An 18,369-nucleotide genomic window follows, 5' to 3' on the forward strand; every position below is an offset into this window, starting at 1 on the left:
TGGGGCAGTGAGGAGGGAGGCCTGTTCTCACCCCTCTGGGTGCTTCAGCTGCAGAAGACAGTCAGATCTCAGCTTAGGCATCAATACTCCCATACTGGGAGGAGTCAGCCTGGCTGGGGTCTGGGATGAATTAACTCACCCATAAAGAGGTAGGGCCATGACCTGGGGACCATCACAATCCCAGAGCCCCAGAAGGAGTCTTTCAGGGACCACTGGTGGGGAAAGGCTTAGGAGAAGAATTCAAGAAATGGTGACTTAAATTATGAGCCTCAGGCTCAGAGACTCCCATGGCACAGAGGGCCCCAAGTTTGCATCTTTCTCTTTGGCTTGGAGCCCTGACCAGGAAACCTTGGAAAACATGCATAAGACATCTCTTCACATACAAGCAAAAAGTTCACAATTCTGTGGGTGAAAGTTGTCTGAAAGAAGGCAGAAAACAAGACAGAGAGACCCTTGCTGGTTGAGTGCCAGAGAGGTGTGGACATCCCCAGAATGATGTAGAGTCAATGGCCCCTAGAAAGGCTTCCTTGGCAGAAGCCTGCACCCAAGTCCCATCTTTGGCTACTGCAGGGGAGGCAGGGGTGGGAGTAGGGGCTTTCCTCTCTCGCTGTGACCCTTTCTCCTAGTTCTCTCCATAAGTCAATTCAATTTCTCAAACAAGGGGAAGATGCTTCCCTGGCATTCTCCAATCTTTCTGTATCATCTCTCCATTGAAAAAATAAAACCAAGCACAGGGGGTGGCTAGATGTGGCAGTGAATAGAGCATAGGCCCAGGAGTCAGGAGGACTGTTATAGGAATGTAAATTTTAAGATCTTCCTCGCCCCTAGGTTAAGTGCACCCGGAGCCTGTGGTGGGAGGCTTGTTTTTCAGGAATGCCAACTCCTTGGTGCTTTGTGATTGGGCAGTGGGTCAAGGGGGTTGTTACATTCTGGGCAACAAAACCAACAGGGTGGGGTCCTTGGGGGTCCAAGGCCCTTCACCCCACGCACCATGGCCACAAGTCCATCCTCCCCTGGGTCCCAAACTGTGGGATGCAGCAAGGAAACACATTCAGTGCCCCTGCTTAGCCATACAATCCTTATCTTGTCCGGTGGCTGAATTCTGAACTCCTGGATTCCTTCTCCTCCCGCAGGCAACAGCTGCTCCTGGCTTCTGCCCAGTTCCCGATGCAGGCAGCTCACCATTCCTGCTCTCAGCTCAGCAAAGTCTGCATGCAGGCCATTCTTCTCTCCTGTTCCACGGCTCCACAGAGTCACAGCTACCACAACTAGGAAACAAATAATTATCCCAGCCCCCATACTTTCCCTTTACTCTGCAGATCCTGTTCGTGATGCCATTTGTAGCAGCAAGCACCCCAGCATCCCCAGGGTGGCTGCCAACACAGATTCTTAGATCTGCTTTTCTAAAGGAAAGTAACTCAAAATGGGTTAACAATCTTGCTTTAATCAATCAAACATATCATTTACCTAGTTCAGGGAAAAAAGGTCAGCACCCCGAACTTCAGAGTATACAGAGGTTACAAGTAGAAGTTACAAGACAGAGAAACATTCCAGCAGACAGACTTCCAAACTGTCCAACCATTACATACATCCATACCTAATCATAGTTACCAGAGAGGGTAGCATCAACATCTGGGTTTTCAAAGCCGGGAGGGCTCTCAACGGCTGCCCAGAGTCTCATCTGGTCAAGTCACACAACACTTCTTAAAGTGAGCCCCCAAACAAAGTCTCACATCAGGGATTATATAGCCTTCTCCTGGGTCAGAGAATGTAACAACCCTCTTGACCCACTGCCCAATCACAAAGCACCAAGGTGTTGGCCAAACCTCCTACCACAGGCTCCAGGTGCACTTAACCTAGGGGCAGGGAAGATCTTAAAATTTACATTCCTATAACAAAGATCTGAGTTCAAATCTGGCCTCAGACACTTAACACATACTAGCCATGTGACCTTGGGCAAGTCACTTAACCCCAATTGCCCTGCCTTCCCCTTTCCAAAAAACCAAAACCAAAACAAAACAAAAAAAAAATGAGCACGAAGCCCCCAAGACTCCTCCTCTCTTGTCCCACCAACACTCCCTAATCTCTCTGGTCTTTTTTCCCCTCTGACTGACCCATTATGAGCCTCACCCATAGCCATGCACCACTGATTCTTCCTCATCACTCCATATTTTTAAGCCTTACCTTCCCCAGTAGACTCTTGGAGGGTAGGGACCCTATCTGACCTATCCTTCCATTGCTATTCATTCCCCTTTTCATTAAACACCTACTTGCATTTTGTTATATAGAGTTGTTTGCATGTTCCATTAGACTGTAAGCTCCTTGAGGGCAGGGCCTATTTTTTCTCTTTCTTTGTATCCCCAGAGCTTAGCCCAGGGCCTGATACATAATAGACCCTTAATAAATGCATGTTGACTGGTAGACTCCAGTCAAAAGTGGATGGAAGGTAGTTTTTCACTTATTCTGAGGGAAAGACAAAAGCAGACAACATTCCCAACATTCACAGGATTCCAACAGTGCTGAAGCAGAGTTGGAGACATTGTCCCAGGACATCCTAAACTGGTTTAAATGGCCGGTATCAAACAACCCCCCCAAACCCTCACTCGAGTGAGGGAGTCAGGGCCAGGCTGAATTTGTTGTTGCTGAGTTTTTCGGTCATGTCTGGTTTTTCATGACCCCATTTGAGGTTTTCTTGGCAAAGATACCAGAGTGGTTTGCCATTTCCTTCTCCAGCCCATTTTACAGATGAGGAACTGAGGTAAGCAGGGTATGTGACTTGCCCAGGGTCACACAGCTAGTAAGTGCCTGAGGACAGCTTGGAACTCAGGTCTTCCTGACTCCAGGTCCAGTGCTATATGCACTGGGTCACCTGGCTGCAGTTTTCCTTCTGGAATTCCTTCTTGATTTACCTGCTGCCTCCAGCCTGAATCAAGCCCAAATCTCTTCACCTCCCCATGGAATCAGATAATTTCTGAGATGGCAGGGAGCTCATCTGTAAAATTAAGGGGGTCCAGTTCCATGCGACTGCAGTTGTTCCCAGACTTTGGAATCCATGGGTGTGTGAATGATGGTCCTTCTCTTTTCCCCTCCTGACCTGCAGGGTCTCTCTTCACCTTGGATGTGCCTTGCCCTCTCCTCCACCAGCCCCCCAGCCTTTTGGAGATCAGAAGCTTTGGGCCCTGCTTGCCCCAGAGACAAATGAAGTCCATCAATCTGTCTCTGTGTGATGGGCTGGCTAGAGCACAGCTGAGCTCCCAGAGAAGCCATCCAATTTATGAGTTTTTCTGCTCATGCTGCAGCAGCATCCTGGCTGCCTTCCCCTCCCCCATGACCAGGGAGGGAGGGAGGCTCAGGCCCTCCTGGACCCCTACTGACTGGGGGTGGGGCCGGGAACCCATGTCTCCCACAGCAGGAAGATGGCGACTGGTTCTTAGAAGACCTGTCTTCCCCCGCCTGCTCCTCAGCCCCATCCTCTCCGTGACTCAAGTCAAGAAACATTACATGCCTACTATGTGCCGTCCAAATTGGGGGACAGAGGTCCTTTAACTGCATAGATGCAGGGTCCTCACTACCAATGCCTCTAGGGCACCACACTCTCCTGACCAGAAGGAGTAAAAGTCACTGTTCCCATCTCTATACTGGGCCAGGGCCAGGCAGGCACAAGTATTTTTATTTCCATTTTTAGAGAGGAGGAAACTGAGGGCCTGTGAGGACACAGCCCATGAAGGGTCCAGCTCCATACCGCCGGCCCTCTCCCCTTGGAGTAATGTCCCATGAGTGGCAGCCAGTCCCCAGGCATACTGCCCCAGGAAGCCCTGCCCTAGGAGCTGGAGAGCACCTTAAGATCAAAGATTTTGAGCTGGGGAAACCGAGGCAAAGGGAGGTTAAGTCATTTGTCCAGAGTTAGTGTCTGAGGCAGGATTTTAACCCAGGTACTCCAGATGCCAAATCTAACCCTAAACCCCTAAAGGTAAAGAAACAGAACCAGGGAATCAATATGCTGATGATCGCAATGATATCATCGCCCATGACAGAACAAAACCGAATTTTATTATGTAACTGTAATGACTACACTTGACCCTATAGAAGAGTTAAAGAAAACAAACTTCTCTCGCTTTTTGCAGAGATGGGGCACTAAGGGTGTGGAATTTCACACAGGCTGGCAGAGTTCCCTTTAGCTGAACTGGCTTCTTTCTCCTTTCTCTCTCATTCTTTGTTATAAGAGACAGCTCACTGGGTAAGATGGAAGGGACATGTTCAGGGGGGGGAAAAGAGTGTCCTCAACTCCAAAATGAGGGCGTCTGAAGGTCCTTTCAGTCCTAACTCACAAAGTAGTTTCAGTTTTACTTTTTACATTGTTCTTGGGGAATAGACTCTCTATTTTAGCATACGTGTGGCAACATCTAGTGATGGAAACTATAGAATTGGTTTGTTTTGTATCATGGTGTATGTACATTGTTAAAGCTCTAAATACACACACAGACACACACGCACCCCAGTCTCAATGAATCTAATTTGCTACCATCTTGATTTTTTCAGAAACAACTACTAATAAAAGTTTAAAAGGTTAAAAAAAAAAGTTCTAAATCCATGATTCCAGGGTCAGACCGGATGGGTCCCATTCCATTTCTTTTTGTTGGCTTTTTGCTTTCGGGATAGTCTATTTTTTTTTTTTTTTTGCTTTTTGGAGGGCAATTGGGGTTAAGTGACTTGCCCAAGGTCACACGGCTATTTTTTGTGTTACGTGTCTGAGGCTGAATCTGAACCCAGGTCCTCCTGATTCCAGGGCTGGTGCTCTATTCACTGTGCCACCTGGCCACCCCTTTTCAGGATGATCTAGATTCGCTGGGTAGCACACAAAGCTTCCTGTAGATCCTCTTTCTCTTCACTTGTTTTTACTGTTTTTGTGAATTAGCACTAATTAGTTAAAGGTCAGTTGTAATTTTTTTTTTAAATGTCAGTTGAGATTCATCGTGTCCAGCATCTTTCAATTCTCTCATTGAGGAAAATATCCATGATGCACACCAGTGTGATTTCTGACTATTTTGGAAAAGGTCTTTGGCCGTTTCCATTCCTTGATTGGAAACTTTATTCACCAGTATACTATTTGGTATCTTTCTCTGTGCCTACTGTCTCATACAGTCCCTAGTACATGGCAGGCATTTCATAGTTTTTTTGATTTAAGTAACTGAGGCTCAAGGCATGTTTTGGTTGGACTAGAGAATCTTGTTTGGTACTTCATAGAATTTTTCTCTTTCATCCTCTGCCACAGATATGGGCATATAGACTGCCACTGTCTTCATTTACACTCTTAATGGATCCTACAAGGCAAGATGGCAGAGTGTCTCTGAAATGATGCCCTCTGGTGCACAATGAAACCAACCCCATCAACCCCTCTCTTTGTCTGGGAATATAAGAATCTTCCTCCCAGGTAAGCTGCCAGCATGGATGGTCCATTACCTCCCAAATTACCATGTATTTAATTACTTCGTATATATTTGTATTTATTAACTTTATGTTATATTAATATAGATATGTATATGTTAATAATATGCTAAATAATATATCAACAAGTATATGTTAATATATACCAATATACAAGACCAGTATGTATTAACATTTAAGATAAATATGTCTAAATATATGACAAGTGTATGTGAATGTACTTATGTAATATATCATATATGAATAACAAATACATGTGACTAGATAAGGCAAACCTAGGTAGATTGTGTGTGAATATAAATGCATATATATGCTTCCATTTCTAAGTAGTCTCCATCAGCATGTGACAGTCTAGAGAGCAGGGTTGCTTTCATTCTCTGTACTTACACCACCATGTTTGGTACACAGTAGACACTTACTAAATGCTGGATTGATTGGTCACAGGATGATAGATCTAGAAGTGCAGCAAGGCTGAGAGGCCTCCAAATCTTCCCCTTCACTTATAGATAAGGAAGCATAGTGACTCACCACGTCCCACAGTCAGGAAGGAACAGAGGCAGAATTAGAATTCAGGTCCTCCTCCAAAACTGCTCTTTCCTCTGTATCCTCATTTATTCATCTGATAGAAGGGGAAACTGAGGCTTGGAGACAGCCCTGGAACCCAAGCCTCCTGCCCTGAAATCCTTCCCTCTTTCTGCCGATGCACCAGGCTGTGCAAGTGAAAAGCTGACTCCCTTAGGTGGCGCGTCCTAAGTGCCCCCAAAGTGGTCCCGATCCTAAGGACTCCAGGAGTCTGGAGGAGGGCGATTCTTGCTGAAACCAGTGGTGGGGCCTCAGTAAAGGCTTCCCAGAAGAAAGGGATGGGAGCTGGACACCGATGGAAGTGGGAGTGGAATTGAAAGCAGCAGAGATGCACAGGGAGCCAGCAGGAAGGCATTGAGCTTTGGGGGAAAGGGTGGTGCCTGTGGCCAGATCAGCCTGACTGTGAGCTCCATGAGCCATGCAGGTGAGCAGGGGCTGTGTAAGGTCTAATCTGTAAGCAGATCATAGGGAGCCTTGAAGGTTGGGCACAGGGTCATCTCCCTCAGCAGGGCGTGGTGAGCATCTCTGTCACTGGAGGGGCAATGTGAATGTCAGTCCTGGACCTAGTATGGATTCTGACTGGGACCCTGAGCAAGCCCCCTAGCATCTCTGGGCCTTAGTTTTCTCATCTGTAAAATGGACTCAGCAGCCTCTAATTCCCTTCCAGTTCTAAAATGAGCCTGTGATCAATGCTCTTAGGGCCTCGGACCCAGGCAACCCTCCAGTCCAGTGGTTTGGCGGGGGGGGGGGGGGGAGCGGCTTCTCTTTCACCACCTTCTATTCAAGGCTGGCTGGGAGTTGCTATCTATCATCTGAATGGCTTGCACTTGGGGAAATAAATACTAATTAGCCAGACCAAGGTTTCCCATTAATAAATATCCATTTCTCGTCCCTGCCCAGAGGCTCATTTGGCATGTCAGCGGCTGGTTTGGAGCTGAGGAACAGGCCACCAGGGCCAGGGAGATCAGAAATTAAAATCGCCTTTGGTTGGACCTGAGCTGCACATCCATGAAGGCGGAATGGGGGTGGGGAGGATCCGGACGGGGCTGGGGGGCACAATGACGCTGGAGGAGGGGCAAGCCAGTAGAGCCAAGAGGACTGTGGGGGGAGACAGGAAAAAGAGAGAAGGAAACATGGCAGGGCCGGCAAAGGGAGCCCTGTATCTAGAATCGTGTCTGCTCAGCTGCCACCTGTCATCCTATACCCCATGCTAGCTCTGTGTTCTTAAGGTGAGGAACCACCACTCAGAGCCCTCCTGTGCCTTTGAAATAGAGACGACAATTTAAATGACCTTTTGTTGCAAGTGGTGGGAGAATCCAGTGAGACAAGGCCATCTGGGACCATCCCTGGAGGGGGATACTCTGGCTACCCACCTTCTGGCCTTCTGGAAATCCTAGGGAGGGGCAGGACAGGGCCAGACCATCTAAGCCCCCTCCCCTACCACCGACAGGTGGGCAGAGGCTGGGTGGGAAAGCCCAGATCTGGAGCCCGTGTGAATTCTGAGCCTAAGTTGCTAGCTGGATGGCCATGGCTAAGTCAACTAACAGGGACTCAGTTTCCTCCCATGTAAAAAGGAGGGGGGAGCTTGTGACATAAAGGATGGAGGGTCGGGAAGACCAGAGGACAGAGGACAAGTCCTTGACCTCGCAGTCTGCTTCCTCTTCTGCAGCCCCCTCGTGGGGCTGTTATAGGATCCGATAGCACAATACACATAAAGCATTCTGTAAGCCTGAAAGTGCCTTGTAAATGGGAGCTCTTTTGATGATGGTGACTGGTTCTCTTAGTTCTAGGCTTCCAGGAGGCCTAGAATCAGACAAAGGCAGCAGACCCTCCTCCGCCTCCACCTCATGGCCAAGGTGTTGGGGCTGGCCCAGTGTCTGCCAGGACCCTGCTGAAGGGAGACCCCCCACATATACACGTAGGAGGGGGGCACAGTGATTTTGCACAGGCGCATCATTGGTTTTTAAGTGATGTGGGATCTGGATGGGCAGCCCTCTGTCTTCCGGGGGATGGATCTGAAGGTGGGCAGACCCTAGCCAGGGGCTCAGAAGGAGCGGCTCCCTCACCTGCCAGACCTTGGCAGTGTCTCCCCCTCCCTGGGCCTGGCCAAAAGGAAGAGGCTGTGCTGGATCCGGAAGACCTTGTTTCTGTAAATCCAGGGGGTGAAGGTGAAGAGGGGAGGGAGTAACAATCTGGAGATGAGAGATTGAGGAAGGGGTCAGAGAAGTGGGCTAATTCAGAAGATCCGGGCTTTAGATCCCCAAGGGCTTCTGAGGTATCTAAACACCTTTGCAGGGGGTTGGGGGCGCACTAAATCATTGCCTAGGTCCTTCCCAGGATGCAGCCCTGACATTCCCAGTTCTAAGACCCTCCCAGCTCTGACCTTTCCTATTCTAAGGCCCTTCCCAGTCTTGGTATTCCATGTTCCAAGGTACCTCCCAGCTCTGACCTTCCCTGTTCTAGGGCCCCTCCCAGCTCTAAGGAGTCAACAGGAGGGTATAATCTCTGAGATCTCTCGGCTTCTCAGACTGTGGCCTAGAGCCAGCGCTGGTGGTGCTGCCGCTTCCCTCTCTGGCCAGATCGGAGGCCACCCTCAGGGATTTCTGGTTCAAACCCTTTTTCTGCACTCCCACCTCCATCCCATCCCCACATTTATGTCTCAACGGTTGCTTCTACGACTGTGTTGTGAAATGTTCATTGGCACAATCCAGGTTTTCTTAGCTAGTGTGAAGAGAAGGGACGATGCTTGTAGATTCTTAGAAGGGGGATTGTTTGATGGCCTTGATATGGTTTAAGGGGTTCAGGGACCCTTCAAGGACTGAAGTACAGGAGAGGGTGGTCTGCATTGAATTCACAGACTCAAGTCAAGGTGGCAAAGGTTTACTGTAATGCCAGTATGGTGGGCAGAGCTCCCTAAGGAACTTGACACAACAGGAATGATGCTAAAGCTTGTACAGGAAAAGCAGTGGATTATCTGGCAGATAAGTTAATTGGCTGATGACTCCCAACCTTGGTCACAGGCGCCATTCATGACTGGAAACCAGAGGAGGGGGTGTATTTTTTGGTCTGTCTGTAGCAAGATAGCTTTCAAGAGTTGATGTCTATAGTTCGACCCCTGGATTGTATATAACTGTGAATCAACACACAATAATTCTGCTGGTACGAGACAGTCCAGTTCATTCAATGGAAGTTCTACTGAAGTCAGCTTGTTTCTCTAACAGGGATAATTTGTCTCTTGGGCCCACTCCCAAGTTATTGCTAGGCATGGTGTCCTTAGGCTGGGGAGAAAACTGTCAGGGATAGTGTTTGGAAGCTAGGGAGAAACGTGACCTTGGAATTGGGGTCCAAGCACTCAAACACCCCACCAGCCCCTCGTTTTTACAGAGGAGGTTGTGACATGCCCAAGGTCACCTCACAAGGAGCCAGCAGAGTGACTGAAGGACAGAGCTATTGGGGGCCTGACCTATACTCTACCAAGTCATGCCTGGAGATGCTCACCTCAGCTATTCTGACCCTCCCCTCGCCCTCAGAGACTCAACTAGAACTGCACCTCTTGGAGAGTCTCCTCTGTGCTCCCTGAGCCTCTCCTTACCTATCAGAGGGCTCTGGGCTCAATGGCCAGTCTGAGGCTCCCCAACAGTCCAGAGCTCCTAGATCTCACTCTCCGAGAACTTCAATCTGAATTCCATCCAGTCCCACAAATATTAAAGACCCCTGTTGTGTGGGGTCCCCAGCCTGGGCCAGCCCCAATGAGAAATCAACACAGTTCTTGCAGTTTGTATTTTAATAAGGGTGAACCCAGCACGTACAAGAGTAGAAAACAGAAAGCTGACCTGGGCAAAGGAGAGGCCGGCATTAGAGGAGGCAGGCAGTCAGCACTTTTAGCTACAAGGGATGCCTGTGTGCTCAATAGGGAGGCTGAGGAGGCCTAGTGACATGGCAGCAGACACTGTCCCTGCCACCAGGAGTCCCTCATCTCACACCATGCGTGGCCTGTCTCCCTTGGGAAAGGCAGGGTGGTCTAGGGAGGAAGCTGCTAATGGTGAGGGGCAGTCCCACGCCTAACAGCAATTGTCCCTGGGGTCTATCAATGGATTGGGCACTTGGCGGTGGGCATTCCCACACACACAAGTGCCCAGACAGGAGACAGCAGGGGCCAGGCTACCACCCCCACCCGCCTGGCCGTGGCCCCTCAGACCCTGATGGAGACAGCACAGAGAGCCCAGTGCTCTCCACCCTGATCCTGGGAGATGCAGCCTGGGGACAGTTCCCTCCCAGGAGACCGAGAGAGTTCTTATCATCAAAGCCCATGGCCCTGGCCAACGGTCAGTTGGTGAAAATGACACTGGAAGTCCTGACCGTCTGCTGTGCCCCTGCACCCTGTCCCAGTGTCTTTTAACTGCTCCAATTCTGCACCCCTGGGATGGAGCTGTGCTTTAGCCAGGCAGGCAGCTACCTTAGGGAACAATCACAGACACGGGTCACTGACAAGTCCACATACACTAAACAACAGGAAATTCCCCTCTCCCTAACACACAGCAATTTATTTTCTGGGTCAACTTGTCCATGTTACAGTGAAGGCTTAAAGAGGCATCCATTTGGGGGGAAACCTGGCTCTCTCCCTCTTCCTCAAGCCTTCTCCCTTGCCCTCCCACTGCATCTGACCCAGCAAGTGGCTTGTGACTGTAGCTTTAAGGGAGGTCTCCATTCCCCACGAGCTGGCACACCCTGCTCAGGTGCGGGGAGACTGAGAGGAGGCCCAGCCTGTTGGGACATTTATCTGGAGGAATTCTTGGGTGGGGAAAGAACAAGGGGGAGGAGAGCCCCCGAGGAGCCTCCTGGTCCTGCAGTACTGGGGTAGGGGGAGTGCTTCAGAAAGGAGGTCCTGCCTCCGTGGGGTCAGAGGGGCCCTGAACAGTGGGAGCTAATGAGGGGAGAGTTGTCTCCTCAAGGCCCCGATCTCTGTCAGCCATCTGCACGGTCTCCCGCAGTGGACCCAGCCCAGGGTGTGGGGGTCTCGCCTGGTTCCTCCCTGGGCTCTAGACATCACACACAGTACAGAGGCAGGGTGCAAAGAGCTCTGGACTCAGGGGTCCGAAGACTTGTTTTAGTCTCATTCTATGACCTTGGACAGGTCCCTTCCTCTCTCTAACATGCATTTGAGTGTCTATGATGGGAGATCCCCCCTGCTCTGCCCCCCCTCCCTGGGCTGGTGTGAGAGGAGGACCCATCACGCACATTAAGGCAGGGTGGTTCCAGCAGAACAGAGGCTTTGGTGACTTCCCTGCCAAGGGCCCAGGCTCCATCGAAGGCAATGGGAACAGGGTCTAGGGGACAAGGGGGCAGCTCCATGCTCCTGCTCCCCTTTAATGTGTGAGCCACACTCCCTGAGGGTGGGTGAGGCAGCTCCCCAACTACCCCAGAGCCCCTGGCAACCCCAGCTACTGCTGGCCACACCACTGGCATCAGGAGTTCAAACTCCCGCCATCCCCTGGGCCATTTCCTGCCTTGTGGACACAGCCTCCTCTCTCCAGTCTGCAATCCCATCACCTTGATGTCTGTTCTCCCTTCCCAGAGGCCTCTCAGGTGCCCCAGGTCTTCACTCCTCCCCGGTGGGCTCGGGGAGCAGCCAGGAGCAGAGCATGGCCATCCCTAGCCAAAGGATGGAAGAATCCAAGCTGGTGATTGGAGTCAAAAAAGGAAGGGGGAGGGGGGAAAAAAGAGGGAATCAGAGCCTGAAGGCAACAGTCTTTTCCCCCACAATCCAAGACCACAGTAAGGAGGGGAGAGGCAGCGACAGATCCCTTGTAGAGGGGCCCCCAGTCTCCCAGAGATGCCCTAAGCCTCCCTGCCCAGCCCTGGGAAGGAGGCAGCTTCTCAGTGGGCCTTCCTTCCAAGGTTCCAGCAAGCAGGCAAGGGAGGGTCCTGCCTCCTGCCAAGAACCAGCCCTTAGGCAGACTGCAGCCCCATCCAGAACCTCCCATCTCACAAGAAAATCCTCACTAGATCACCACACTGCACTGAGGCATCAAGCACTGGTGAAAGGTGCCATGTTTCCCTCCAGAACTCCTGCACCTCCCCCAAAGGCCTCGGAAAAGGGGCTCCCCACCCCCGGCTCCTCTGCTCACAGGAGCAAGCCTCAAACAGACGCACTTGAATCTTTGCTGGTGAAAAGCTCAAAGAGAGAATGGTAGGCAGGGGTCAGGCCCATCTGTTCCCACGGGTGTCCAGGAAAGCAGGGTGAAGGAGGCTCCTGCTGCCAGGACTGGCTACTGGCCAGAGCGAGGCCAACAGCATCAGCCCAGCCGGGCTTCCTGGGGCAGTAGGAACAGTGCTGGGGTTCTGGTGACTGAGTCCAAAGAACGAGGCTCTGAAGACGCAGGGGCCCTTGGGCCCCAGCAGGGGGGGGTCCAGGGAAGAGCAGCAGGACAGGCCGTCGTCTCCCCTCCTCCTGAGATGGGGATGATGGGAGCCGGGCAAAGGTCTGGAGGGGACGGGAGGGTCCTCTCTCTGGGGCTACCTCTGCTCCAGCTTCTGCATCTGCAGGCTGAGCGACGTGAAGCTGGCCAGGAGGTCGGTCACCTCGTCCACCTGTCAGAGCCAGAGCAGACCTCTCTAAGCCTCAGGGTCCGTCAGCCTTCCCATCCATCAGATGGGAAGAATTCTACCTGCTCTCTCTCTACCAAAAGGCCAGGGAGAAGAACCACAGGAGAGCAGCTAGGAACACGCTCCTGCTGTAAAAGTGGAGGAGCAGAACCTCCCCGTGGCTCCAGGCTGCCCTCTCCTCTTCCCCCCAGGTCCCCAATCCTGGCATCTGTGGCCCTAGGGCAGAACAGGGGCTTGGAACAAGCCAGCACTTGGTAGGCTTCAGCCAGTGCTGAAGGCAGGACCTCGGACCCTCCACTCCAGCTGGATCCCCATCAGCTATGGCTGACTCAGCTCCTCAGGGTGGAAGAAGCCACCCCAGACCCTGATGACCCCGGCTCCTCCAGAGAAGCCCCCTCAGGGTCCCAGGACTGACAGTCCCGGACACATGGAGGAAGTCCACCAGGGAAGAGGGAGGAGGCCTCCCCAGGTTCCCTGAGTAGCAGCTCTTCCCATAGAAAGCAGGGCCTCCTCCTCCTCCCTCCCCCTCCCCCTTCCATGGCCCTGCGGCAGCTCGGACCTCTCTGGGCCCTGCCCAGGTCAGGACATGGATATTCAAAGGTTCCTTCCAGTTTCTCTAGAAATACAAGTATTTCTCCAGGCAGACCCTGTGGTCAGGTCCTGTGGAGTGACCAGCCTGCTACCACCCAGGGCTGTCTTTCTTATTCAGAAAGGATCAGGACAGCAGGGGAAGGGCTGAGTAGGGACCACTGCTCTAATCCTTGGGAAAGAAGCTTAGCCCCAAACTGCACTAACAGGCACGAGCTTTTCCTGATTCAGAGCCCTGGAGGAGAGCACTGGGCGGGGGGGGGGGGCGGCGGGGGGGGCCGGCCGCGGCCTCACCTGCTCCTTGGTGCTTGTCATGTGCAGGCGGCTGCAGAGGTCGTCCAGCCGTTCGCGCTGCTCGTGCTGCCCCAGCCGCTCTAGGTACTCCCTGAGCATCTGGATGATCTAGGAGGCAGGGAACAGAAGCGGGGGGAGGTAAGGCTGCAGAGCCGGCCGCCCCAGGCTGCACCGGGCCCGGGCCCTCAAGTGAACTGGGCTGCAGACTGACACACACAGCGCTTCTGAGCCTCACAACAGCCCTGGGGGGAAGGTGCTGTTATTATCCTGTTGTCTAGTTGGGAAACTGAGGCAGAGGAGAAGTGGCTAGATTTGAACTCAGGTCTCCTGACTCCAGGCCCTTCTCTTTGTGACCTGTGACTCCAAATAAGGTTACTGCCTCTGCACTTTAGCTCAGGGTTTGTTTTAAGGAGTTTGCTTTTTGACACTGAAAATGTTGATGTCAAACTGGGCTGTGACTGTCATTCTCACGGCCAGAGGGCCTGCCACAGAAGGCTGCGATCTGCATCAGGGAACATGTGCTCCTCATGAGGAGACCACACCCTGGACAGGATCAGGCTGGTCTCGAAGGCCCAGCACAGCCTCTGCCTCACACCAATAAGAGCAGGGGACCCTGGGCCACCAGAGGACGCCACAGGCCGCGAGTCAGGGATGCGGCGCCCTGGCCAAGGAACGAGCAGCTCCCACCACATCTAGAGCACACAGCAAACAGCATGGTTACCAGGGCTCCATCCCAGCCGCCTCTTCAGGCCTTCGTTTCCTCCTCTGTGATGATGCAGAAGGGCTGCCCTGGCTGCCTGGGGCCTTTCTTACTGGGTGTCCATCAGGAGACCCCTCCCTTAGGACAGGACCGTCTCCAGCCTCAGCCTCTTTGGGCAGTGACCTTGTTCCCCTCCACTGACCTCTCCCTCCCAGGGCTGCTTGAGAACTTGCATTGCTCGGCTAGGTCTAAGCCCAGACATAACTGCTTTTGTCTGATAAGAGCCTGGTGACCCCTCCAGTGGGGCCCAGACAGACTAGAGACCTTGGTTTGGCCTCCTGCCCCTCTCTGGGGATGTCGAGAACTCCCACAGGCAGCAGTCACCCTCGGCTCTCCCATAACACCCACCACCCTCACAAGCCTTGTTCTCCTAGCTCAGGCCAGTCTCGAGCCGGGAGCACATGGTGTGGGATCGAGGGCCGCCCTCACCTGTTTCACCTCCACCCGGACAGCTTCCAAGCACTGGGAGTGCCCCTCCTGTAGAATATTCAGCTTTGACTTGGCAAGGTGCAAGGGGGTCCTGCCAGCCCGGTCCAGGGCATCCACCCGGGCCCCTGGGGAAGAAGGAAGGGAAGAAAGAGTTAGAGAGGAAAATGGATAGGTGAGGGGTGCAGGGGAGTAGCTAGGGAGGCTTGAAAACCCCTTACCTCCTCGGAGCAGCGTGGTGATGACAGGAACATGGTTGGTGCAGGCAGCTGTGGGAGGAGATGTGGGACACATCAGGAAACTGCCTAATAAAAGGTCGTAAGGCTTGCAGTGGGAGGGGGCTCTCACCTTTCTGGGTATGTGAGTCCTAGACCCTGTTGTCTATAGTCACACCCATTCAGAAACTTAGAGATTAGTGATCAGTGCAAAGCCAGCAGCACCAAAGAGCAGAACTCTTTGGACCAGGGGGCATCAGTGGCTTCCTCGGCTGAAGATGCTAATGGGAGCCGGGGGTGGGGGAGGGGGGATTCTCCTGCTGTCTCAGCCCGACGCTGAGTCTGAAGGCGGCCAAGAGAGTGCCGGGGAGCTGGGATGAAGGCAGACATGGCGGCCTCTCAGCCCTGCCTCCCATCACCTGGGGCTGGTACATACCCAGATGCAGAGGCGTGTTCCCCAGCCCGTCTCTCTGGTTGGGATCAGCACCATGGTCCAGGAGCAGCTGCACTGCAAAGAAGAAGCCCCAAAGAAGGCTCTAGGAGCTGAGCCCCTCTTGCCCTGACCTGCCCTCCTCCTCCATCCCACCCTAGCCCATGGGCAGGGATGCCCACCTTCCAGAGCAGCAAAGGGCTGCACTGGAATTGGTGGATCCAAGTTCTAGTCCCAACTCTGGGACCTTCCAAAATTCACTTCCTTGCTCTCTGAGCCTCTTCCTCAACTACAGAAGAGGGGCCCTCTGAGGTCCCCCTGCTCACCAACTGAAGGCAGCTCATCCAAGCTCATCTCCTTTTCAGGCTGAGACTTCCAAAATCCCAATCTCAGAGACAGTCTCTGAGGCCCAAGGTCTCCCAATTTCTCCAGCCACCATTCAGTTCCAAAGTGGAAGGACTGCTCTGTGCTCCCTGGGGGTCCCCAGGGCCGTTCAGAGAAAATCCTTCGACATAGTTTGGAAGCAATTGCAATAAGAGGCTTTAAGCATAGGAAGGACCTGGCTAAGGGGCATCCTGATGGCTAAAGGACAGTTCTGGCTCACTCTGGTGCCCAAGGAAATGGGAAATGTATGCATTACACACGTCAATTGCAGGATGTACAGCTGTGCATTAAGTGAAATTCTCCTCTGTTCAATATACTTAGAAGCACTTTTCAAAGATGAAAACCTTTAACATGTAAACAGGGTGGGGGAGGAAGAAACCATTCAGCACTTGTGCCACCTCCCCCAGGAGCTTGAAAATGAGCTGGGACCACAAGACCTGAAAGCCCTTCACCAAGCATGAGGCATCCTGGTATGGCCCCTGAGAGTCAAGGGAGAAACTCCAAGATGAAGAAGGTGTGAGCCCTTTCTGTAGGAGGCTAGGTCATGATGCCACTGACGGGGCTCGCTGGGCATTCAGAAGCCCGAGGCAGAGGCTGGGAGTGGACTGAGCAAAGCTAGGGCCAGCAGCTTCAAGTATTCACTCCAGGAGAGGGCCACCTCTCTGATGGGTGGGGAAGGGACAACTCAGTTACAGAATCATAGCTAATCAGGTGGGAAGAAGCCTTGGTCATCCCTTAAGTCCGATGCAATCAGTTTATAGAAGGGGAACCTGAGACCCAGAGAGGGTACAGGATTTGCCCAAGGTGACAGGGTCGTTACAGGCAGAGTATAGGCCAGGTGTCCTGATTCTCACAAAGCCCCCAGGAGAGTCTGGCCCCAGCCAGAGTCCAGTTTAGTAACTGACTGATCTCACACGTGTTTGAAGGTCACCATGTGACACTAAAGGTTGTCCCCTAGTGGACAGCTCACTGAGTCCATAGACTTCCTTCAGGGAGAAGACGCTGCACCCCAAACCGCACGCACCAGCCCTGCTGTGGCCCTAGGCACTCACCTATCTGGTCACTGCCATTGCAGGACGCGAAGTGCAGGGCTGTGCGGCCTTTGTCGTCTGCTGAGCACGGATCAACCCCATCTTCCAGCAGCTGCTGCACTGACACCACCAAGGGCAGAGGAAAAGGAAAGGAGAGAGGGAGCGTTAGCTGAGTACCAGGTCCAGGGAGAAGGGGGTGGCTGTTCCAGCCTAGGAGGCTCCTCCCTGGCCTAGTCTGGGACCAGCAAAGCCCAGGGCTGAGCTGGGAGGGCAATGAGAAGGGGGCACAGGAGCCCTCAGCACCTTGGTCAGCACCAAGCCCTGTCCAGGGAGCACAGCTCAAAGCCTGCTCCGGTAGATTCTCAATCTAAATGAGCTTTTGGGTCACTGAGGCCGAACAGGCACCTGGACATGGGGCCCCACTCCAGCACTCCCAGGAAATTGGCAGACATCCCCAAGGAAGAGATGAAGAGATGTGGATGCTCCAGGGGCCAGGCCACACCTGGGGCCTTAGACTCAGCCCAATGACATCAGAATCAGAAAAGGACCCCTGGGGACAGGAAGCCCTGGGGGCCTGGACTTAGCTGGGCCAGCTCTCATTCTAACTTCAAGTCTGAGCTGGTCTCTGCAGCTCCTCCTCGCCCCAAACACCTGAAACTAGCCATAAGGCAGGTCTCTCTCCACCCTCTCCCCTCCTGGCTAAATGCATGCAGTTCTTCAAGTCTGAGAAATGAATTCCAGAACTTTCACCATCCTGGGCACTCTACAGGTTGGCCTGGAAATCCCAAACTTCCTTCAAAGCTCGGCCTGTTCTGACTCATCCCACACTAGTCCTTCACCCCCAAACTCCCCTGCAGCCAGGTATACAGCAGCAGAGTGCTGGCCTTGCAGTGAGAAAGACCCGAATTCAAATCGTGCCCAGAGCATTACTAGCTTGGGGGCCCTGAACAGTGGCTGAACCTTTCCCAGCCTCAGGTTCCTCACCGGTAGAATGGGGATGATATCAGCACCAAATGAGGAACTACAGATAAAGCCCTTTGCATACCTTAAGTGCCTAGTAAATGCTGCCCATTTTTAGTACAGAGTCTGCACCAATTTTGCTGGCCATAACCCGCCTCCTGTGGTTGGAGGGGGCTCCTCCACACCTCCTGGAGGGCAGGGACTCTCTCATCTTCCTGGTGCCAAGCCTGGACCCTGGCACACAGTGGTGCTTAATAAATGCTGATTGTCCTTTTATAAAATGTGGTACCCAGAATGGAGCCCCCCTCCCAGCACAGCCTGGCCAGGGCAAAAGGCAGGAAATCCTCGCCATCCTCCCTGTGTATAGTCTGGAGCTGCAGGAGCTTCCTGAGCTGCCTCAGTCACTGGACAGTCATCTCTTCAGTCTACTCCGTGCTAAGCACTGTCCAAGACAAAAACAAGGCAGCCCTGGCCATGGGGGGGAGGGGGGGGCTTGAGACAGCCCTCCATGGGAGGAGGGGCTTGAGGGGGGGGGAGCTCTGAAGGAGATGAAGGATTAGAAGATGGGGAAGTGAATGAATGAAGCAATGAAAAAACCCTTTGGTGAGCCAGGTGCCAGGCACTGGGCGAGGCACTAGGGACCGGCCC

General features: G+C 52.8%; 1 protein-coding gene across 1 annotated transcript in view; it reads right to left on the bottom strand.

The window, feature by feature from the left end:
• Positions 1-12,410: 12,410 nt before the first annotated feature.
• Positions 12,411-18,369, bottom strand: part of ANKRD54 (ankyrin repeat domain 54) — an 8,487-nt gene continuing 2,528 nt past the window's right edge. Inside the window, exons 3-8 of the mRNA XM_069082114.1 lie at positions 16,783-16,881; positions 15,353-15,424; positions 14,923-14,970; positions 14,705-14,829; positions 13,516-13,623; positions 12,411-12,618 (exon numbers count right to left, since the gene is read on the bottom strand). Coding sequence (XP_068938215.1) covers positions 12,544-12,618; positions 13,516-13,623; positions 14,705-14,829; positions 14,923-14,970; positions 15,353-15,424; positions 16,783-16,881 — 527 coding nt within the window. The 3' untranslated portion in view covers positions 12,411-12,543. The remainder of the gene's footprint in view (positions 12,619-13,515; positions 13,624-14,704; positions 14,830-14,922; positions 14,971-15,352; positions 15,425-16,782; positions 16,882-18,369) is intronic.

This window comes from Petaurus breviceps, unplaced genomic scaffold (assembly GCF_028583685.1).
Source record: "Petaurus breviceps papuanus isolate PSGF00001 unplaced genomic scaffold, PetGlider_PUasm1.0 156, whole genome shotgun sequence".
Taxonomy (NCBI): domain Eukaryota; kingdom Metazoa; phylum Chordata; class Mammalia; order Diprotodontia; family Petauridae; genus Petaurus; species Petaurus breviceps.